General features: G+C 56.8%; 1 protein-coding gene and 1 pseudogene across 5 annotated transcripts in view; one reads left to right on the top strand and one right to left on the bottom strand.

The window, feature by feature from the left end:
* Nucleotides 1-1782: 1782 nt before the first annotated feature.
* Nucleotides 1783-22616, bottom strand: part of GLB1L2 (galactosidase beta 1 like 2) — a 51266-nt gene continuing 30432 nt past the window's right edge. For 3 of the 5 annotated variants that reach the window (XM_037159340.2, XM_037159341.2, XM_053659405.1), the window contains 14 exons: nt 21364-21456; nt 18553-18634; nt 12952-13022; nt 9905-9989; nt 8493-8630; nt 7916-7996; nt 7412-7518; nt 6674-6814; nt 6334-6405; nt 5991-6069; nt 4004-4091; nt 3588-3699; nt 3007-3123; nt 1783-2427 (listed from right to left, as the gene is read on the bottom strand). In XM_037159340.2, the coding sequence (XP_037015235.2) occupies nt 2341-2427; nt 3007-3123; nt 3588-3699; nt 4004-4091; nt 5991-6069; nt 6334-6405; nt 6674-6814; nt 7412-7518; nt 7916-7996; nt 8493-8630; nt 9905-9989; nt 12952-13022; nt 18553-18634; nt 21364-21456 (1353 nt within the window). In that variant the 3' untranslated portion in view covers nt 1783-2340. Of the gene's footprint in view, nt 2428-3006; nt 3124-3587; nt 3700-4003; nt 4092-5043; nt 5159-5990; nt 6070-6333; nt 6406-6673; nt 6815-7411; nt 7519-7915; nt 7997-8492; nt 8631-9904; nt 9990-12951; nt 13023-18552; nt 18635-21363; nt 21457-22616 lie in introns of those variants that run through there. The other 2 variants (XM_053659406.1, XM_053659407.1) reach the window with 2 other exon arrangements.
* Nucleotides 14739-14828, top strand: LOC119059618 (uncharacterized; annotated as a pseudogene).

Here is a 22616-nt window from a genome sequence, read left to right as displayed (position 1 = left end):
AATTGAAGCAGGACGGCCAAGTGGCTGATGAGCGGATGTGGGACACGGAGGAGGGGAGTTAGAAACACACCCGAGACACCGAATAGGACTGCCACTTCCTGAGAGGGGGCAGAGTGAAGGAGGGGTGACATGGCAGTAACTGGAGTTCAAGGTCACGTGCCCATTACACACGTGCAGGAGAGGGGAGTGCATGGTAGCCAGTACACCTGAAGCCCAGGCGGAGATCAAGATTGGAGAGTATGAGTGCCAGGCTGTCTGCAAGCCCCAGGTGACTGAAGCCACCACGGCTTGTGGACAAAGGGAAGAGGCCAGGGAGTGGGCCTGCAGCCTGCTGGCAGACGTTGGAGTGGTGGGAGGAGGCTTCAAGAACCTGCGCGCCCATGCAGTTGGGAAGATCTGGGTGACCCATGGGAAAGCTCTGGAGGACGATCTCAGACAAGGGGCTCTGATGGTGAGGAGCTGCAGGGCTCTCTGGCAGATAAGAGGCAAGAGCCATGAGTTGGGGCAGAAGGCCTCACTGTGAGGAAGGGCCAGTGCATCCCCATGCAGCTCCTGTTAAGAGAGTGATTTGAGGGGATTCTTCACTTTATGAAAGGATTCACCAGCCTCCTGTTATGCCTTCCAACAGCAGCCAACCTATGTAGAGCTTTGCAGAGGCACAGTCTGATGCAAAGCGAGGGCAGGAGACCCTGCTGCCCAGCGCCTGCCGTGCCCAAGTAGTTCTGGTCTCATCAGTGGTGGGGCTTTGCCCCACCTGGCTGCCCAGCCATGGTGCATGCTTTTCACTGTACTAAGCCCCCTCTCTGTGCTCCCGGGGGAACCCTTGGGCCGGGCTCTGCGACTGTCCTTGACCCGGCTCAGTTCTAGGCCCCAGCGGCTGGGCACGCCGCTGTGTGGAAACCTCTCCTTAACCAAGCACAGGGTGAGAGCCTGTGAGGCTCCTGGCAGGCTGCCCCCACCTGTCTTCAAGGGCTCCTGCGGTGGGCCCTGCCCTGTGGGGGTGCCCCTTTCTGACTTGCCTACTTTGGAAAATCATTAGTCTGTGGCAGTAAAGGCTAGATGTCGTTTGAGAAGAAAACTTGCCCACTGTAGCTGACTCACAGGTAGAGCCTTCGGCTGTTTGCCCCTGTGCCTACCTGCACCAGAGTGCGTTCGTAGTGGCCTTGTCTCCAAGGACACTTCCAATCCACAGTGACTTCTCAGAGGAGATGGAGGTCCCGAGGAACATGGTATGGCGTCAGCCTCTGGGAACCGAGTGGCAGAAGGGTTACGTGTGTGCCTGGCTGCACACAGCTTTTCCTCTGGCTGTCAGCAGCACAGACGGGATCCGAGAAATAGCGGCAAAGGGTTCGATTCAACAATATTGCTTTATTGCAAGTCAGGACAGCAAGCCTGAGCCAAACCACTGAACCCAAGCTCCAGAACCAGCACCTCAGTTTTGGGCAGACGACTGCAAAGAAAGTGCCTCTCCTCCTTCTACTTGGTCACAGGAGGTTGGGGGAGGGAGACCCAGCTGGAGGCAAGGTCTGTGCCAGGCTTGCAGGCCCCGTGGTGGCCGTGTCCCAGGAGGCAACCCTTCCAACTAGGCCACTGGAGCTGGCCTGCTGCCCTTCTCCTCCTGTACCCAGGGATAGGGGCCTGGCTTCCACTGGGCTCTGCATTTCCTCCTCCTCTCCCTGAGAAGAATGGGAATACCCTCTAGTTCAGGAAAATAAGGGGCTGAGTATGTCTGCTTCTCTTAAGCTCAGCTTGTCTTCACGTCAGAAGGGAGTCGGGTCAAGTGGCGTTTCTTCCAGAATCCCAGAGAAGACTCGGGGAGGGCTGGGAGGAAACAGCAGTGGCTCAGGGGAGACGCCCCCTTCACTGTCCTCTACAGATGGTGACAAAGCCACTACTGAGGAAAGAAAGGGGCCCTGAGAGTTGAAGCCAGGCCAGGTGAGAACATTCACGGGGGCACACTTGCGTGCAGCACACCCGCGTGCGGCACCCGCCTGGCCCGTCCGGACTTCTGTGGCCCAGGGGTGGCCACATGAAGATCTGGCAGGACAGTCGGTCATCCCTCTGTCCTCTCTCAGAAGAGCAGGGAGTAAGAAAGATGCCCTCCACAGAGTCCAGTCAAGACCCTGTGCGGGGAAGAAGGGGGTCCTCCCCTGCCACCCCCCGCTCTGTCCGGTCAGAAATAGGGCTTTGCACTGGAGCTTGGGCAGAGGTGGAGCCCTGAGGTCGAGAGACAGGGGAGCTCTGCTGGGTGGAGCGTGAGGGGCAGCACCCCAGGCCTCCAGGCCTCAGCGAGGAAGGGCCCGCTCCACACCCGCCACCGCAAGGCCCTGGCAGCACCGCTCAGTTGAGGTACTGATTCCTGCCCAGGTGGGGTGTGTCCGTGAACTGGATCACAGGGCCTGCCATCCTCTCCTCGAACACAAGGACCTGGGGAGAGAAGGGCTGGGGTCATGAGACTGTCAAGGTTTGTCGGGAGCCAGGTGAGGGAGCCGTGAGGGAAGGGGCTGGGAGCAGGGCTGGACGGACCAGGGACCACAGCCAATCGGCAGGAGGGAGAAGCATGGAAGGGGCGGGGCAAAACCTCAGCCCCTCCCCACAGCCTCGGTATAGAGCTGCGATGCCACCACCCTCCATCCCCGGCACCTGACCTCAGGGAGAACAGGGACATCGGACGTGTAACAGTGGAGCTGTGGGTCACACGCTAGAGCTAAGGCAAGCAGCTCTCTTAGGGCTGCACACTCAGAGTAGAGCATGTACAGGGTAAGGAAAGGGCAGAGAAGGAAGAAGTAGAGGGGGGAGATGCAAAGGGGGAAGGGAGTGGTGGAACAGGCACGGAATAGCCGGGGGAAAGAAAGGGAGACTGGATGAGGTGGGAGGAAAAGGAACATCTGCCCTGTGCTGCCTGAACCAGGCTTAACAGACAGTAACAGGGCCTCCTGCCTCCCCCCCAGAAACACTGTGACACCAGGGAGGGCGGGAAGAGGAAGGGGCTGCAAGCGCTCCCACCTGGTTGATGCCTTGGTCCAACCAGGCACCTGGGAGGTACAGTGTCTCCTGGGGTCCGATGTTCCAGTAGCGTCCAAGGTTTTGGCCGTTGACGAACACCACCCCCTTCTCCCAGCCCTGGAGGCAGAGCAGGGAGCACTCGTCAGCCCCAGAGGCAGCAACGTGAGGTCCCACAGGAAGGCAGCGACAGGGGGACACACGCTGTACATCCACTGGGCTTCTAACAGGGCGGTGCGAGGGGTAGGTAGAGAGCCCGGGTGCACCAGGTGGGAGCCCCGTCTCTCCCTCTGCCACCGCCCACCCCCCCCCCAGCTCCAAATTCTCAGCAGGGCACAGGAGCTCAGATGAGACGCAGGAGCCTCAACCCTGAGCAGTGCCACCAGGGGTGCTTCTGCTCTGAGCCCACCCTGGAGGCCCTCCGAGAGAAGGCAACACACAGAGGGGGCCCTCTAGGCCCCAGGTGATGGAGAGGGCTCCAGCAAGGCTTCGGAGAGCCCTGTGGGGAACAAGCCCTGCCTCAGGGCTCAGGCTTCGAGCACTCCAAGGACCCGTGAGGGCCTCCGCAGGGAGGAACTACAAACCTCCAGTTTCATGAAGGTGTCCGAAGGGGAAAGGCCAACAGACAAGGCTCCCAAGAAGAAGGCAGGGAACACAGGTGCTTCCGGGAGAGGGCTCCATGCGCTGGAGCCGAGCCTATGAACAGACCAGGAGACCAGGAGGGACGAGAGCACTCTGTCAGGTCTGAGCCCCATCCTGTATCTCCCCACACAGATGCCTGGCAGCAGGGGCACGGAAACAGCAGTGGGGGGGGTGCCTGGAAGCCCCCCAGGCTCCAGCACAGGCCGGCCCCTCCCTGGCCAGGTGCTGTGGGTGCAGCCTGCACACACAGCCACAAGCATGAGCAGGAGGAGGGGCGAGGCTGGAGCCTCTCGGGGCCTCCCTGGCTCTCTCTGCAGCTGATCTAGGGGTCCACCCACAGCCCTCTAAGGGGACCCACCTTTGAAAGAAGCTCTTTTTCATGTCCAGGCTGTAGATTCTAAAGTTTCTCAGGGGAGAATTATTCAGATAGATATTCCCAATTAAACCTGTGGGGCGGAGGTGAGGAAAGCTGAGCAAGGCCAAGGGCCGGGGAGAGTTCCAGGAAGTTCCAGCGACTATTCTCCCAGAAGTTCACACTCCCTGAGGAGTGCGGCACGTGGCATAAAGCACCCCCACAGACCCCAAAGGTGAGGAGGATGAGCGCTCTGCACCGTGTGCCAAGGCCCAGGGTCTGCATGGAAGAACACATGGAGGGCAAGGATGTGCTGAGGAAATCAAGGGCAAGAACACATCCGGCCTCCTTCCGAGAAGGATGCTCCCCCTGGGGGTCTGAGAATTCCAATACAATAAGATGAGGCCAGAGGGGCACATGACCGAAGGGTCGCAGTGCTGTTAGCCTAGCTTCAAGGTCAGTTTCGTGGGGTCCCACACTACACGGATCTAGAACCCCAGCCAGAAATCTGCATGACCTAGGATTAAAGATCTGTTTTTTAAGCATTTCTGTTGGGAACAGATGGCAGTGTGACACGGGTGTTCGAGTCTGGGGAACTGCACACACTCGAATCGCGATGAATTAGTGCCCTGGGGAGGGACCGGCTCTGTGGGCCCCAGAGCAGCCCCGCGGGCCACTCCACCGTGGAGCAGCTGGGCAGTCTCCTCCCACACAGTCGGGGGGACCAGCCTGCAGAGGGACCCATGTGGAGTGGTCGCTGAGACCAAGAGGGGGACTGACGAGGGAAGAGGGAGGGCCAGCTGGGCATGATGGAAGCTACTCTGAGGCCCTCCCGAGAGGGCTGCCCCCCAGGGCCCAGGAGGCCCCCGATGGCTGCACCCTCAGCTGCCCAGGCAGGCAGAAGGCACACGAGCTTCCTCATTTCCAGCAGACACTCCCGAGGGGGCTGGGAGTCGCCAGTGCCCCTCACCACAGGGGCAGCCACTTTGGGCTCTCACCCCGTGACTCACTCACCGACACCGCGCGGGGCCCAGTGCGTCCTCTGTGCCCGACCGTTCAAGGGACAGACATGGACGAGCACTGCACGTGGCAGCACCGATTCCTTAACAGGGCCAACGTTTCCATTTCTTTTACTCATGCTTATGCATTAAAAGTGTGACTCTAGAAAGCAGTAATGGTGTCCATGTGCAAAAGAATACCCTGGGATATGAGACTCAGTCTTGTTTCTGAATATAAATAAATAAAAACTTTAAATGAAAGATTTTTTTCCTCAGAGTTTGGGCCCAAAATGTGGGTGTGCTTTATGCATGGCAAAGTATGGTGTGCAAAAAAACACAACTTTTAACACACAAGAAGGAAGAGGTGAACTTAAACAGAAAGGTCTAGAAAGCCAGGAAAAATGTGATGAATTACTCGACTATTCCCAGAAGAAGACCCAGAGGCCCTGCTTGCTCTGTGCTCTACATTCCCTCCCCACTGGAATGAGACCACCAGTGATTTCCCAAGGTGGACCAAGACAAGAAATTCAGGGCAGGGACCCCAAATGGACAGTCTTACGCCCTTTTTTAGATTTCTGGGTACTGCCTTACTTGGTATCCATGCCCCCCAACCCCACAGACCAAGCAGACAGTGCCCAGCCAGAGCAGACTGAAGCCCAGGGAGACCCTCAGAGGCCAGCTCCTCGTCCACTGGGTGCCCAGCACAGGCACGAGGACAGCCACACAGGGAGCGCTGATGGGGAAGAGCTCAGACCAGGTGGGCGTTTGACTGATGTCCACCTCGTTCTAGTGGGCCTTCCTGACCCCCCTCCCTGTACTGGTCTCCCTGACCCCTGTCCCAGCCCTGGTCTCCCTGACCCCCCTCCCCGCCCTGCTCCTCCTGACCCCCTCCCTGCAATCAGCCCAGGGGTCTGCTGAGGAGCTGGGATGGAGAAAGGTTAGCCAGGTGAATGCTGATGTCAGCAGCTCTTCTCTCAGCACGTGCTGTGACCCACCTTTGCGCTGGTCATCAATGGCATCCCCGTAGTTGACTCGCCCTCGATTCTCCACCAAGATCCTCAGCACGGTGTAGCCCTGCCGGGACACCGGGGCGGGTGATGGGCGCCTGAGTGCCCAGCCCTGAGGCCACCACTCCTCCCGGGAGTTTCTCGTCGGGCCCCCAGTCCTCCCCTGAGCACCGAGGCTGGCAGTGAAAGGTCCCTGATGGTCAGAAAGCACAGCTCTGCCCACTCTCCACACCCAGCTCTGGATGAGGCGCCTCCTGTGTTTTAGGTCTTGCTCTTTGACTCTCCAGAAATGACTGGCACTAGCCCCCACCCCACTCCCCGGGAAACAAACCTGGGTCAAGGGGATGGCGATCTTCTTCCTTTCGTAGTCCAGGAATCCAACAGACACTGTGTTCACGAATACCTGCCAGACAGACATAGCCCACAGGTCGACAGGAGGGAGGAGTAAGTGGAAGCTCTGCTAAGCAAAGGGAGAGGACACCTGTGTGCACTGCGGAGGGGCGAGGCCGGCACAGAAGGAAATGAGAGCCCAGGACCGCAGCTGACAAGGACCGCGCAGGGGGTGGTGAGGGCCCATCGCCACGCGCCAGTGCTAAGTGGAGGAACAGCCAGTGTACGCTGTAAGGCTCCATCACTGCAGGGCCACGGGAATTTAGCAGAGACACCTTTACCTGTCCCCGGTCACGCACAAGACCACTGAGGACACCAGAGGAGTCGATGGTTGTCTCATACAGAGTATACCCGAAGGACTGGCCACTTCCGTTGTTTATTGGCAGGTTCTCCATGTTGATGGGCTTCTCAGACCTGGTTGGCTGTGTAGAGAAAAGATGGCAGGAGGCACAGGGCTAGATCAAGGAGGGAAAAGATGGCAACCTCATCTGGGTCCCTGTGTGGGAGCACAGGGTGGCAGACAGACGCCCCCACCCCCACTGCCCACCGCCAGGGACCAGGGCCCCACAGGGCAGCGGCGGGACAATCTCTTTTTATTCCGATTTCTCCTGGCTCCCCAGAGTCGCAGGGAAGGGGGCTATGAAAGAGGAAGATGTAAAAATAACAGATGAAGCCCTGACACCCAGTGACCATTGTTTGGGCTCACCGCATCCTCTGCCTCTGCTGCAAGAGGTGCACCCCCCTTCTCAGAGGAGGCGGACTGACCTCCCACCTCTGACCTCTGTGCCTCCCCCTGTGCCCACTGAGGCTGCAGAGAAAGAGTCCACTTGTGGTGCCCAGTCCTTCTGCAAGTTCTTTTTGTTCGTCCCCACTTTCTCTTCCAGCAGAGTCTGTTCCCTTTACTCTGACTTCTAAAGCTGTGGAGAGGGCCTCAAAGTCATCAAGAGCTGGTTTTCCCTTCCTGCAGGACAGCTGCTGGGAGGCCTTCCTGGCCTGGCAGCCCTGCTGGCAGCACTCACCTCCCCCAGGAACTGCAGGGCGTCCCACAGCGACAGGTAGAGAGCTGGCATCAGTGGCTCATACGCAGTCTTGGGAAGAAGCTCAGGTGGGGCAGGAAGAGGGCCACCTACAACACATGGGACCATCCTGAAAGGAGACACAGTCACTGCCTCCTCCAGCCCCCAACCCTGGCTCCTGCCCACAGCCCATATCCTCCTTAATCCTGCACACAATGGGGAACAGTCCCGCCCTCTGATGCACCTGGACCCCGCCAGGCCCACAACAGCAGGGAGAGCACAGGGGCTTTCTCCAGAACTCAGGAGTCCTAACACCTATAAAAAGGCAAACTAGGCAAGACACAAACCGTGATGAAAACGGTCTCTCAAACTGGCCCGTCTCCAGGCTCTCTGGGAGCCTCAAGGGTCTACTGGGAGTGAGGAAGGGTCCCAAAGAGGTAACTCTGCGGGGGGCCTTCGAGCAGAAGCGAGGCCCCAGCTGGCGTTGGGCCTGTTGTTGCCAGGTACCTGAGATGGAGCCAAACAGTTCTCGGAGCTTGGTGTACTTGGCCGTGTAGTCCCCGGCTTCAGTCAGCACTGCGTCATAGTCTGCAAGACACCAGGGCGCTGTCACTGGCCACCCTGCCTCAGTGTCTGTGGCAGCAGAAAGAGCAGGCAGAGGTGGGCCGGGCAGCACTTCCCGGTCCCGGCAATCTGGGAGGCAAAATGCCTCTGGTATGGGACATCATGAAGGGACTACGAATACGAAATACTATAAAATGCCACCAAAACTGCCCGTGACCACAGCAAAACCCTAAACTCCAGGCATCTTCCCAGCCTCGTGGGGAAGGCCTGGGTGGGAAGAAGCGGGTGCTCTCACCTAATGCCCTTCCCGCCTGCCGGTGCCTCCCACACCTCCTGCAGTGGCTTGCAGAGGCTCCCGGGCAGCCAGCCGGCTCCAACTCCCAGAGCAAACCTCCCCCTTCCCCGCACTCCAGAGCCAAGGACACTCAAGGTGCCAGAGCTGTCCCTCAGGACCCCCATAAAAATCCAGAGACGCAATTGTTGGGTGTTGCAGGGAGGGTCGGAATTGAGGAGTACTTGCCGTAGCTGGTGACGTCGGACTTGTATTCATGAAAGTGCATGGCGCCATTTATGAAGCCAAAGTTGGTGCCTCCGTGGAACATGTAGAGGTTGATGGAAGAGCCGGCATCAATAATGGCAGACACTGTTTTCAAAACATCTGCAGGAAGAGGCAGGAGAGCGGGTGTGCAGAGTGAGTCAAACTCTGAGACAAGCCCCAAGGCCCCGGGGCACTCTCACCTTCCCCAGTCCCTCCTCACGGTCAGCTCCGTGGCTCTGTCCTCCAGCTTTTCACTAAAACCCCAATCACAGGAGGACAAGGAGAAGCCACTGAAATCCTCGCCCTGGAGCCTGGGCCTTCCAGTTGTTTTTAAAGCCCCAGCCAAGGCTCCACTGACTGCGGCACGGACAGCCCGCTGCCCCGTCAGCCCTCCGCCTCCACCTGGCATGTTTCCCAACGTCACTCCCACTTCCTGAGATGCAGAAAGACAGGGCTCGCACTAGGGATGTAGTGCTGACTCCCTGCCCAGTCCTACCTGTATTACAGGGCCAACCAACAACTCAAAGAGGTGGTATCGAAGGAGAAATGTAAGTAATATATACAAGCAGTACTGCCTGAGGAAATGCAAAATGACAATAACCTGTCTGATGGCAAATATTAAAGATTATTTTAATACCTAGTGTTGATAAATATTGGGAAACAGCTCCTCTTTTCAATAATGGAGAGTTAAGAATTGCTGCAATCTTTCTGGAAAGCAGTTTAGTAAATATGTATCAAAACTGCATTCATGTATCAACTGTATTGCTGGAAAATTCTCAGGGGGAGAATTATGCCAGGTGTGCAAAACTGGGTGTTCGAGAATGCTCACTGAAACAGCGTTCCCATTACAGAACACACAGGAAACAAACTCATGTTCATCCTCAGAGGTGGGGTAAATACGCAGATTTAGGAGCCAGATACCACAGGCTTCTTTGCATTCCTCAAAACAGTGCTGGAATTTGTGGCTAACAGTAGAGAAAGGCTGTCCACCTGTGCTCTGCACAAAGGACAGAGACGGCGGCATTTGCGTGCCTCTCTGCCGGGAGTGCACACGGGGCTGCGGACGGACACAGAGGAGGAGCTGCCACGACAGCCCACACCCACATCCCAGTGGTTTCTCTGGGTGCTTGGATCTTTATTTCTTCTTTAGACAGTTTCTGTATTTGCTGGATGCTTGCAATTGGCATGTGTTACTGATCCAATTACAAACACATCATAAATCAACATTGAAAGTCCTACTGTTCACTCAGATGTCAAGACAAATGATCCTGGAATGTCAACAGCAGACTACGACATGCAAAGAGCCCCAGAATCGATTAGCAGAGAACACGGGACTCACTCCTGTTTCTTGGGGCAGCATGCCCGGTGGGTACAGGCAGCGCCAAAGCACTTACCAGAAGAATCCAGGATGTTGTGCGGGCCTCCCCAGGAGTCAAACCACCCTGTCCAGTACTCCATCACCATCTTGGGCTGAACCCCCTGGGCACCACAAAATCAGAAGTTAGCTGGTCAAAAAAGGCAGATGGGAGGAGCCCTTCCAGGAGGGGAAAGCCAGCCCCTCTGTTCTGCCAGCTCTTCCCCTGGCCTTGGAGGCCACTGAAAGCAGAGCACAGGCGAGGACGAATGCGCCTGCACCGGCTGAGCCTCCACGTGTGGCCTCCGCAGGGCAGGTGGCGAGTGGAACGTGCGCCCAAAGGCAGCACGTGCAGCAGACCCTGCCGCGTGCAGTGCTGGTGAGAAAGCACGGGCATCTGTTCAAAAGCGAGTCTTCGTCCGAGTTCAGCACCTGCCTGGGGAGTCTCTTCCTACATTGATCCACTTTCTGGGTCAAGCCACGCTTTGCCTATCGTCTTCCAGGAGGGAAGAATGGTCTCGCAGGGTAACCACTTCTGAGTGGCTTACTGTGGACACAGAACCCTTCGGCCTTCTCCTTTTAGCTGGAAGAGTGGCTGGGAGAGCCAGAGGGCTGCAGAGTGGGCCCCTCTTCAAGGTCCAGTTTAGTTTCAAAAGCAGTTTGCAAACCCGGAGTCGAAGAGCAGGGCGCTGCAGCGCAGCTATTCCCAGAGCCCCAGAGCCTGGCTGGGAGACGGACTCCAGCACAGGGCTGCCCGGCGCTGCCGCAGCACCAGAGCTGCTCCTGCGGTAGGAGGCGGAGGGCAAGGATGGATCCGCTGGCATTTCAGGATCCGCACAAGAGCCTTCCTCGTTAGTCCTGCACCTTCTCTGTTAGCGACAGTGATACATTTAGATGCAACTGAACGCAAAGCAAGAAAATCGGGGCCAAGGCCACAGGGCAGATACATGGGCCATCAAGTAAATGGTACCAAGCATGCCAGGGGAAAGGTCGGAGTAGAGCAAAGATTTTTTTTTTTTTTTGGCAAGACTGGTGCCTTGGTTTTATTTACCGCCATCGGCCTCCAACAAAGGAACAAGGGACATATGGGAAGACGTTCAGGTCACTGGAAAGGAGATGCAGACTCTGAGTTCCGCAGGTCGGGGTGACTTGCAGGGGCTGGGTCAGGGTGGGGGCGTCCACCCACTGCCCCAGCCACTGCGCACTGTGGCCCCAGCCAGAGCTGCGCACTCGCTCAGACGTGGGCACCTTCACCTGCTGCTCACAGCTGTGTCCTCTGGCTGCCCCACAAGGCTGTCTCCGGAACTGTGGACTGTGACAGCGGTAGCCCACTGCCATGGGTGCTGGGAAAACTAAATGAGATGATGCGGATGAAGGCCTGGGCGCACAGCACCTGATATGAGGAAGTGCTCAGGAAACATTCGCCTTCATCATCTTCATCGTAGAGTGTGGATGTGAAGGACCAGCGAGGTGCTGCCTGGTGCCCGAAGGGGAGCAGATCGAGGCCTGTTCTGTTGGACCATTCGAAGGAGCCTTTGATCTAAGGCAGCAGCCACATCCCCTCTGTACGGGGAATGGCCATCTCTGAACCTTGGACAGAAGGCCTTGAGCAGAGCCACTCTGTCAAAAGGATGCCCGGCAGGGGGCCGTGGGGGAGGCCAATGCTCCAGGGTAACTAGGAAGATATGAACATGAGGCACTGCTGTCTGGGCACTTTCCACGCATGACCCCGTGTGACTCCCAAACAGCCCTGTGAGTGGGTGCTGCCATTGCCCCTGTTCCTGGAAGAGGGGGTACACCCCGCGGGCGGCAGGCAGCCCGCAGCTCCCTGGACTGCCCCTGGATGGACGTCAGGCAGGCACAACTCTGTGCAGTCCCTAGGGGATTGTTGGGTACGTCCCCCAAACAGGCTGCAGCTCCACAAAGCCGGAGGCCCCATCGCCCTCGTCCCTGCAGTGGAACCAGCCGAGCCCCACCCCAGGGCAGAACGGGCATGCCAGGGCCAGTGGAGGAGGGCAGGACAGCAGGAGGGGCTGCAGGGGGCCCACCAGCATCCACTGTCTTCCCCAGTTTGCCTCACGCAGTCTGCCTGCCCTGCCTCTTCCATGGCAGTTTCCCCACCCATGCTGCTGGTCCCCGCGAACGGCAGCCATCGCTGCATCATACACACGCACGGCCCTCATCCTAGGTGACTTTGCACAGCTGTGCCTTCAGTCCCTGACTCTGCTCTAAAAATACGCAGTGGGGGGAGACCACCCAGCAGCTCTCCTTGGTGTCTTTTCACGGGACACGGACGGCTCTGCTCCGGGCCCAGGGAGCGTGCACTTATCCCACAGAGGTGGCAGTGGGGGGGGGCAGTCACACCTTCAGTAACATGCGGCGACACAGGAGCCCTCAGTGCTGTGAAGGGGCCCCAGCTACCGAGGCCCCAACACAGCTAAACCCTCAGGAGAGAAACACACACTCAAGAGAAATCAGTCAGAACAGGATCTCACTGCAAACTCCCACGCGTCCGGTGGATGCAGAGATGCGTCAGAAACTCCTCTCTCCTTCGCACGTGGAACGGGCCAGGCTTCGCGCCACGCAGGCCGCCATAATCTTTCTAGGCCTACAGGCGCCTTACAGGTTACGGTCAGACATGTACAGTACAGGGCAGGGAGGTGCCCCCCGCCTTGGTCCCAGTGCCCAATCTGAGCAATCTGGACCTAGTGGAATCCACAAAATTCTAGACATGAGGCCTCTGTGAGCACACCAAGCCCAGAGCTCCAAAAACGACCCCCTTTCTCAAGAGGAGGAAACCACATTCATGCATCAGCCCACACAGCAACAGCTCAGAGCAGTTTCCACACTGGCCTCCCCACCCCTCACCCCCAGCCCGGGGCATGGCTACGTGGTGCACAGGTGGGGTGGCTGTGATGTTCAGTGTGCAATGAGGGCTGTCAGACAAAGGCTGAGAGCCCGGAGCCCCGCTGCCCATGTGGGGACGCTGAGCACCAGTGCTTCCCGACGGAGAGGCCCAGCTTAACCCTTCCTCGGAACCCCACCCTCAAGTCCAGCAGGGCGGGCAGCCCCCTGCCCCCGACTCACCTGGACACTTGAGAGAAAGGCGCTCAGTGACTGCAGCTCGTGCTTTGACTGCAGGTTGATGGTGGCCAGCACTGTGAGTGGGAAGAGGGGCAGAGAAACCGAGGATTGTCTGGAAGCCAGAGAGACTCTGTGAGTCACCCCGGGCCTTTCTTAGTTCGCCAGCAAAGTAAATTCGCTAATGTCGACCTTCCCTCCCACCTCCAATTAGAGTGGAGTTCCACCAATGTCAGATTTGCCTTGTTCATCTTGACAGCTGCACCGCTCAGCACAGCCGCGCAGGGCAGTCGCCCACGAAGCATGTGTTCTTGGTTAACTCGGTTTTTACAACCAGAACGTGCGTTTCTGTTAAAGACTCGTCTGCAGGAGCCAAGAATCTGATCTTTACCCTGCACCTCGAGCATCTAGTACAAAGTAACAAGTTAAATAAAGACGCCCCTTTTATCTTTTAGAGGAGGGTTAGTTTTCTAGTCTATCCAATAATGTGTTGTTTTTATTTAAATTAATTTTTAAACGGCTCTCCACCCAGGAAAGGTATGCCTGAGAAAGATGTGCTGCATTTGGCCTGCGACCTCGGATCCAGGCCCACCCCGGTGGGGAACTCGGCTCTGAGGCTCCCGGACTGCTCTGCCCACCAGGCGTGGGCCTCACTCGCATGGGCCATCGCAGAGGCCCCTCACACGCACTGGCCATCGAGGAGGCCCAGCAGTTCCGCACAGGCCTGGCCAGCTGGGCGTCTTCCCACTTCCCTGTCCAACAAGAGCCCCCGACCACCAGTGATCAGAAGCAATAGTGGGGCTCCTGAGGCTGAGTAATTCGCCTCAGTATCACACGACTGGTGAGCAGCAGAGCAGAGCTGCACCTCCAGGCCCATCTGACACTGACCCACTGTCCTGTGATGTCACTGTCCCCAGAAAGCCCTTGGGCAGGACCCTACATGAGGCCCCTCCCCACCTAAAGTAGAAACTCCTGAAGACAGGAGCGGGTCTGAAACTGCCCAGGCAGAAACCGCACGCCAGTGGGATCGGCAGGGCTGACCGAACACGGTATCTGTCCCCTCCTCTCCCCAGACTGCACTAAAATAAAAATAAAGGGACGAAAAGGCAGGAGGCCCTGAGGAACCAGAGCTGGAGAGGAGACGCTGCAGAGTTGGCTTCCAGAAAATCTCAGGAGACTGGAAAAGCAGGAGGGTTGGTACGCGGCCTAGGAAAGTAGGAGTCGCGACAGGCTCGTCACCCCACGGCCCGCGAGGCCCTGCGCAGGGAACGACAGCCCACCCCCTGCTTGAGCGTTCCTCGAGCCCCTGTCCCCACGGGTGGCTGTCCTGCAGGGAGGTGGGTTTCTCTAGGCTGGGAGGGATCGGGCGCAGCAGAGGTGGCTGAGAGATGTGTCGGGGGAATGAGGACCTGCAAGGGGCGTCCTGCGCATCCCTCCCACTTGCTTCAAGAACACCTCCAGCAATACACCAAAGGAGTCTTGTCTGAAACAGTTTACAGAGCAAAAGACAAGTTCTCCAGACACTGGCATTTGGGTTTGCCCCGTTGAGACAGCCCCCCATGGCCTGGTCACGCCACCAAGCAGCACACCTGTCCCCAGACTCTTCAAGTATCAGTCCCCGAGTGGCAGGTAAGTGCCTCTTCCTTAAACTGCTCAGTCCAGAGCCAGGCAATTGAGCAAATGCCCTCACATTGGGAGACTGGAGCAGAACAGGTGGATGTTAAAAAAAAAAAAGTAAAATACCTTCAGAGAGAAAGAAGAAAGAAATACCTATTAAAAAGTATGCCATGGGGATTGCTTCTCGGCCTTTTGGCTAAGATCAAGTGTAGTATCTGTTCTTATCAGTTTAAAAAAAGTATGCCATGGGAAAAGAAATACACTCGAGAAAGGCAAGACCCAGGAAGTGACAGGACTGGGTGATTAAGAGCTGAGGAAATCACCCAGAAAACAGAATGAAAGGGCAAAGAGATAAAAGAGCAAAAAGATTAGCAACTTAAGAGTTGCTATGAGAGCCCAATCACAAATAACAGGAGCAACCAAGGACCAGAAATGGGAGGGGAAGGCACGTATGTGAAAGGCAGCAACTGAATGCCCCCCACTGGGGAATCATCACGGCTCCACCCCCAGTGGCCGCAGTGGTGCCCCAAAAGGAACCTGCCTCATGTCCAAGGACAGCACTGGAACCCAGACTGCTCAGGACAAAAGGCACATTCTCAAATTCCCCAGAAACAGCAGCGGGACGGACAGAGCATGTGCGACCGCTGTGACCCAGAATGCCCTTGCTCTTCAGCATGGCAACAGTGGGCGCCAGAAGATAATGCAGTCCTGCCCTCAGAGTTCTGGGACACAGATCCACAGGGACGCAGGCCAGCCTCGGTGACCACGCAGGACACCCATGCAGGTTAGGGACGTGAGGTCACTGACAGCACCCTGGGACGCCGTGCAGAATCTGACACGTACAGGCATTTGAAACCCCCCGTGACAGATGTGTGGAAGGTGCCAGTAAAGCATTTAAGAGAAGGGGGGGGGGGTAGAAGGAAAGGAGAATTGGAAAGAAAAATAAAGGGGATAATTACATCAAGTGTGACAACTGTGCACACAAAGTGGGTCTCTTCATATGCACGGCACAGACTGCTGGACACACTGCCAGGCCCATGGAGGACATCACCTGTTGGTCATGTGCTGACCATCGCCAGCAATGGACACTGGGAGGTGGCCACACAGGGTGGGAGAGGTGGCCGGGAGAACCAGAACCTCCGCCAGAACACGCATCGGTAGGTAGCCCTTTAAACCCACAGAGGCAGAGTGCTACAGGTGCATTATTTGGAACCACCAAGAAAATCCCAGAAGGAAAGTGAAAGAGTTCAAAGCAGCCATTTCTGGAGAGTGGGAGCAGGGAGGCTGCCCGGCATTTCGTGGTAAGCATTTCTGTGACTTTACTTTTTAAGATTTTACTTATTTATTTTTAGAGGGTGGAAGGGAGGGAGAAAGAGAGGGAGAGGAACATCAGTGTGTGGTTGCCTCTCACATGCCCTGCACTGGGGACCTGGCCCACAACACAGGCATGTATCCCAGACTGGGAATCAAACCAGCGACCCTGCAGTTCACAGGCTGGCACTCAGTCCACTGAGTCACACCAGCCAGGGCCGGTTTGTTGTTTATGGCTCGTGAATGTGTAACTATAATTCCTTTTTTAATTAATTGAAAAATACAACATCTCAGGCAGCAGCAGCAGGCAGTGCTCCTGAGGCTGGGAGGGGTGGAGGGATGCAGGATGGCTCCCAGCTCCCACGCAGGCTTTGCACTGCAGGATGCCAGCACAATGAACACCTGCAGCAGCTCAGCCGGCCCTGCCTCCTTACCTGCGGCCAGTCAGGGCTCGCCCAACCACCCACACCCTGGCCCTGGCCTAACCACCGGAGCTGGAGGCTTTGAAATCAGCTACAGGGAGACAGCACCACCATGTGGAAACAACAGGAACAGCGGCTGGGCCTCATCAGGAGACAGGGTCTGGGTGCTTGGGGAACTCACCCCACCTGGGGATCAGAGCCTTCTCCAGCCAGTCCATCCAACAGTCACTCCCTGACTGCCTACTGCACACTGGGCACTGGCCCTAGGGCTACGGAGATGCGTGCCCTCTCTTCAAGTGTCCAAGACAGTGCAGGGCCACACAGAGGCACAGTAAAGTGCATGTGCTACAGCCGAGACCAGCACAGTGGCCAGAGCCCCGGGGAGGGTGGGCCGTGGCCTGTCCAGGCCCCAGAGCAGCCAGGCCCCGCACAGACTACTGCTGTGGTGGAACAGGAAAGTCACAGAATGACAGGACTTCCCACAACATCAGAATGTAAAATATACCGGAGCACAGCCCGAGGATGAACTGCAATTTTGAATGGTGCTCAAAGGCAGTCTTGCTCTGAGGTGACCTCAGGGAAGTTGGGAGGAAATGGAGCAACTGTGCCCTGCGCACCTGGCAGAAGCCGGGGCATCCAGCCTGCCTGAGGCACAGCAGGGAGGCCAGCAGGGAGGAGCAGGGAAGATGGGCAGGAGACAGCCAGCCGCCGGGAAGCAGGGGCTGTGGGGAAGGCCCTTCGAGGTCACTCTCAGGGTCAGGGCACACCTGGCGTTGAGGCAGGGGTGGGGCGATCTGAATGACATTCTCAGAGGCTGCTGTGTTGACAGAAAGTTTAAGGGAGTCAACAGTGGGGAGAAAGGGAGATTAGTTCCAACATGGTTGCGATAATGCAGAAGGAAGATGATGGTCATAGTTGAGGTGGTAGAACCTACTTGAATTTCAGATAAACTTGGAAGTGAAGGCTAGAGATAAAAAGGGTTTGCTGGTGGCTGTGTGCCGGGCATGCAGGAGGAGAGGGGCTGAGAGCGACTACAAGGACCGGGGCTGTGTAACTGGGGGCAATGGAGCTGCAATTTGCCGGGAACAGGAGGGGCAGGTTCTACGCAGAAATGGGAAGGTTCAGGTCCCTGATGGTCCCCGAGACTGGCAGCCTCCCAGGGCAAGCCCAGGAGTTTAGGAAAGGCTTCGTTACCGCACAGAGATGGCACTTAAAGCTACCTGATGGCATTGGCAGATGTCACCAGATAGAAGGCTCCTTCCAAGGAGTGAGCCTTGAAGGATTTGAACATTTTAGCTCAGGGAGAGAGAATGACCAGGATAAAACACCAACAAGGAGCTGCCCATGAAGTCGGAGAGAAATGGGGAAATGGTGTCCCGGATGCCAAACGAGAAGACAGATTCAAAGGGAAGAGAAGGATGGTGGATAATAAATAAAATTGGATGGTCAGAGGCAGCAGGGACTAACCAGTTAAATTTATCGCATGGGCTTGGGGAGGTGGAATGTGCTCCTCCTCCCGGCTCTAAGAGGGATGGGAGGAAAAGGGTGAGGGGCCCCTGAGTGCGCACAGGGGAGAGGTGCTGAAAGGGGAGCCCGCCAGGGAAATGAGTGGAGAGACTTTTCTGTTAGAAGAGAGAAATAACAACATGTTTATGTGCAGTGGGGATGATCCGATGGAGAAAAGCTGATGACCCAGGGCCTAAGGTGGAGGTGCTGAGCAAGCCTGTGAGGGGTGAGAGGACTCCCTCTGTGGGTGGGGAACAGCGGGTGCATCTGCAGGACCAGCAGAGGCAGAGGAGAAGTGCAGGGCTGGGGAGGGGAAGGCGCCCGCACGCTCATGCACGGACGGCTTCCTCCCTGCCAGCCAGCTGCCCTCTCTGTGAGGGCTCCTCAGACCCTGGGAGGACTCGGGCATCTCTGATTTTGTCAGAACTGGAGGAGGCCATCCTCCTAGCACATCCAGTGCTTCATCTGCACGGCCCTCTTGGGGGCGTTCAGAGACCTCTGATGCCCAGCTCACGTTCCCTGGTCTCACAGTCTGCAGAGCACGGCCAGTGTTAAGTGCAAGTAGAAAAGGAAGACCAACTACTGGGCCGGCCACAGCAAGTCCACCTCCGACACGGAGCCTTTGCAGGAGCCCAGCGCCGTGCTGCAGGTAGAAGAACAGGCCTCAGAGCAACTCTGCAGGTGGTAAGACTGTCAGGGGAGCATGCACAGCCAGGCCTAAACACTGCCTGCCCCACCTCCATGCAGGTACCTCCGTGGATGACCCCCTTGCTCAGGCCATCCTTGTTGTCTGAGGTCAAGAGCAGCTCCACGATCCCACGGTCCTCCAAGGCCTATGGAGGGAAATGAGAATCGTCAGAGCCCGTCATTCCTCAGAGCTCCTGCTGGCTCACAGCTGCCAACGAGGCAGCAGTTAGAGAAAGCGGAAGAAATTCAAACACAGCTTTTATTTCTCTGCCAGATACAGAGAGACCCGCCCGGTCTGTGTGCACCATGTTCAACAAAGCTCCTGTCTGCAGGAAGTCCGGCCCTGGCAAGGTGCCCTGTCTGGCCGCTGTGCTGTTCCTAGGCACGACCACCCAGCAGCCAGCTCAGCAAGGCCAGCTGCCATACTGTCACCTGGCAAGAGACCACAGGGACCCAAGAGTGGGTCAGGGCCTCAGGGACAGCCCACTCCTCCCGCTTCACCCTCACCAGAGGCAAGCAGCCTGTCCCTTCCACATGGCCAGCATGGAGGGCCCTGGTTACCGCCACACCACAGTCACATGCCCATGGTGTGGGGCATGCACCCAGTAGAACGGTAAGAGCTCTCTGAAGGTTGTAAATCAAACGATGAAGAAGTAGAAGGAACACACACTGTGCTCAGGGGCAAAACACTGTTTTTGCTCGAAACGCCCTCTGACACGGCGAAGCCTTCACAGTCGGGGCCTTCCGCCAAGCGCTTTCCCGACACAGACGGCCCCCGGCAGCCTCACCCCCAGCTCTCAGCAGCACAAGTGGGAGCCTCGGAGAAGTCAGGCAAAGTGCCACAGGCTTGGAGCTGATGCGCAAGCACAGACTGAACCCGGAGACCGCCTGCCTTCTAACGCTCTGGCTGGGCTCTAGGCAGCTCGGGACCAGAAAGCCCTGCCAGGGGGATCTGCCTTTCATTTCACTGCAGACGTTATACAAGACTGCTATTTCAGCCCGATGCTCTTGGAAACAGGGGAGGCAGAAAGACAACCCAATGGGTGAATAAAGCTCACGTCTGCTCCCAGGCCCTGGTAGGAAGGAGCAGAGGAGCCTCATTCTTGGGACAGCAGAGGCTGCAGGAGCGCAATCCACTGGGCAAAGTGAGATTTTTGCCAAACCCTGAAAAGCCCCCACCTCGCAACTCTCCTGCCAGCCAGTCACTCACTGACATTTCGCAAACTTTGCTTAGGTAGGTTCCCGCCACATGCATGGAGCATCGAGGGGGTTGGAAGGCTGAAAACATGGACGGTGACTGTCTTTTATGGCTGCACCAGTCCCCCATGACCATCCATGGACACTGATTGGCCGTTCCCAGGGCACCAGCCATTTGCCAAGCGCAGGTCAGGGCCTCGTGCCTGTCATCCCACTGCTCCCTGGCAGCCTCAGAGAAAGGCATTCTTGTCCCCCCTGTGCACATGACACGATAAAGCTGAGAAAGGGAAGGTCATTTGTCCAAGGTCCTCTGTGCCAATGGGGTCCCCATGCCCGCAATGCCCCAGGAAAACCTACGTGGCAGCTCAAGGGGGCACCCTCCCAAGACCTCAGGATAATAGGCTGGGCTGCCGCTTCTCTCTGTCCCCCGTCTCACACGGGGGTGCCTCTCCCAGACACCAGGAAGACAGGACTGAGCAGGAGAGGTCCCCAAGCGGGTGCCTTCTCCTCTCCTGCCCTCACTGCAGCTCAGTAATTCAGTACCCACCGGCCAGAGACACCCCAGCACCCAGAGACAGGCAGAGGGAGGAGATGAAGCAGGAGGTGTCCCCTTGTCCTGCACCCCAGCTGGGACCTTGCCCACCAATTCACACAGAGAGGAAGCTGGAGGCGCAGCCTAACCCGGCAGGGGCCAGACCTGACCATCAGGACTGAGCACTTCCCTTTCCGGACTCAGGACGGTCACTCTTCCTCAAATCAGCCTTGCTCCCCATGCTGAAAGCATTCTGCATATGAAGAAGGGTAGAGACGAGTGACCGAGAACCTACAAGCTGATGCACTCAAGCCTTGCTCTACCTGTCTGCAGGGACTGAAGTACTTTCCAGATGGAAATGAATCTGCCTGTGATGGCAAGAGATGCTGTCCAGGATCCAAGGCCAGGGCAGTCTTAATCTGACTGATCCAGAGGCCACTTAACATGGCCTCAGCTCACGCCGTGGCCACACATTCTAAGGACTTTGAAACCAATGCCGAGGACTCTACTGAAGCCTTGCCGATTGGCCACAGTCTGCCTGGACCAGCGCTGAGCCATGTGACCCACACACAGCACCATCCAGCTACGCCAGTAACTTCATTAGTCCTGCTCTGCAGAAGAGGAAAGGGAGGGCTAGAAACACTAGCAGTTTTAAAGGTCTCAGCTACTAAGGGGCAAAAGCCAGAGCTGAATATTCGCCTGCTCCTCCAGCCCTGCCCTGCCCTGCCCTGAGCAGCCACCTATGAAATCAGGGGTTCGCCACCCCACCCTCGCACTGAAATCAGATGTGGGAGCACCAGAGTAGCCTGGGGATTTTCTACAATTCTCGGACACAGCCAATGTGTGGCAATGCTTCAGATGCTGGAACAGGAGCCGCCCCTCCGGGAGGAGGTGTCTAACCATCGCCACTCAGGTGAGCCGAGTCCTTTATGTGCAGACCCTGCGATGCCCCAGAGGCACTGCCAGCCCCGATCAGTCTCAGCCAGTACAGGGGCTAAGTGGCAGCCCCACGGAAATGCACATGCGGAGCAAGGACCCGCTCTCTGATAAAGGCACCGAGAGCTGTGGCGTCAGCACGAGGGCAGTGGCCGCCCAGGCTGCATTCTGGGGGCGGGACCGTGAGGAAAGGCAGAAGCTGGCACTTACTTTCTTGACATAAGGCATGTAGGCGGGGTCTTTGTTGTAGGAGCCGTATTCGTTCTCCACCTGTACAGCGATGATGGGTCCTCCGTGCTTGTACTGGGGAAAGGTGAGACACAATCAGACGCTGAGTCCGTACTGGGGACGGTGTGGCCTCTTTTCACCGTGCTTGTCACCAGTTAGTAGCAAAACACCCCATTTGCAAGCAAACACCTCAAAAGGTTTGGTGTGTAAATGAGAGTGAGGTCAGTAAGAGAGTGGGAAGCTCCGGGACCTTGTTCCCCTGTGGAAGCATCATATAGACAACTGCACACTGACCGAAATGCCTCTGTAGGAGCTCTGGAAGCCAGCCACACGTTTAAACAAAGAAATGCCCAATCCAGAAAAAGACATTCAAAACGGTATGAAATTGCGTGGTGTTTTGCTTGCCCGCGCCCTCCTCTCCCTGGTGTAGTCAGAATACAAATCCCAATCCTCAGTTCCCCTCCCTCAAGATCAAAGAAACAAAATGGAACTTGTCTGCAATGTTCTGGGCCATCTGTGGGCTGGGAGGGGTCTCAGCAGACTTGGGGCTGAAGCAGGAAGCATTATCAAAGTCTGGACCTCAGGGTGTGTCTTTCTTGAGAAACCTTTTCCAGAGATTCACAGCAGTGCCTCGGTACTCGTTCTTAACTCGTCCCCACGAGTGGTGAGCAAGGGTCAAGTAAGGAAGCGTGTAAGGAAGCATTTTCTCTTGTGGGGCAGCATCGTAACTCACACAAGTTCTAGCAAGTGCGTCGGGTAGTGACTAAGCACCGAGTCCGGAAACACATTTTTCGGGTCAGAGTACAAGTACAGGGTTTACGAGTTCTGAAGCTGGCGAGTACTGAGGCATGACTGTTTTCTGTTCCTTTGAATGAGCCATGTTTCCGCTTCTTGTACGTCTTACAGGTTTTTTGTTGTTGTTGTTGTTGAAAATTAGGCATTTAAATAACAGTCACCGCTCCCAGTCTTTGCAGATTTTGGGGGAACGCCTTCACTATTTAACGGGCTCCTAAGCCTTGAAATCAGCCTAGCTGAGGGTTTAATGTCTTCTCAGATAGTTCCTGGGCATCTGTCTCGTCTGGACTGTGTGACGTGTGTGAGTGTGTTTAGTGCACCAGCTGCTTTTATGACTCAATCTCCTAGGGTCTCAGCCCAGCTTCTTGTGGCCTTAAATGTCCCATGGTATTCCTCTGCCCTCACACCCCTGTCCCCAGACATCCCTAAGTCTGCAGTCC

The sequence above is a fragment of the Artibeus jamaicensis genome, unplaced genomic scaffold, assembly GCF_021234435.1.
Source record: "Artibeus jamaicensis isolate MK-2021 breed Jamaican fruit bat unplaced genomic scaffold, CSHL_Jam_final scaffold_660, whole genome shotgun sequence".
NCBI lineage: Eukaryota > Metazoa > Chordata > Mammalia > Chiroptera > Phyllostomidae > Artibeus > Artibeus jamaicensis.
Note: the sequence above shows the minus strand (reverse complement) of the source record. Positions and strands in the feature narration are given on the sequence as shown.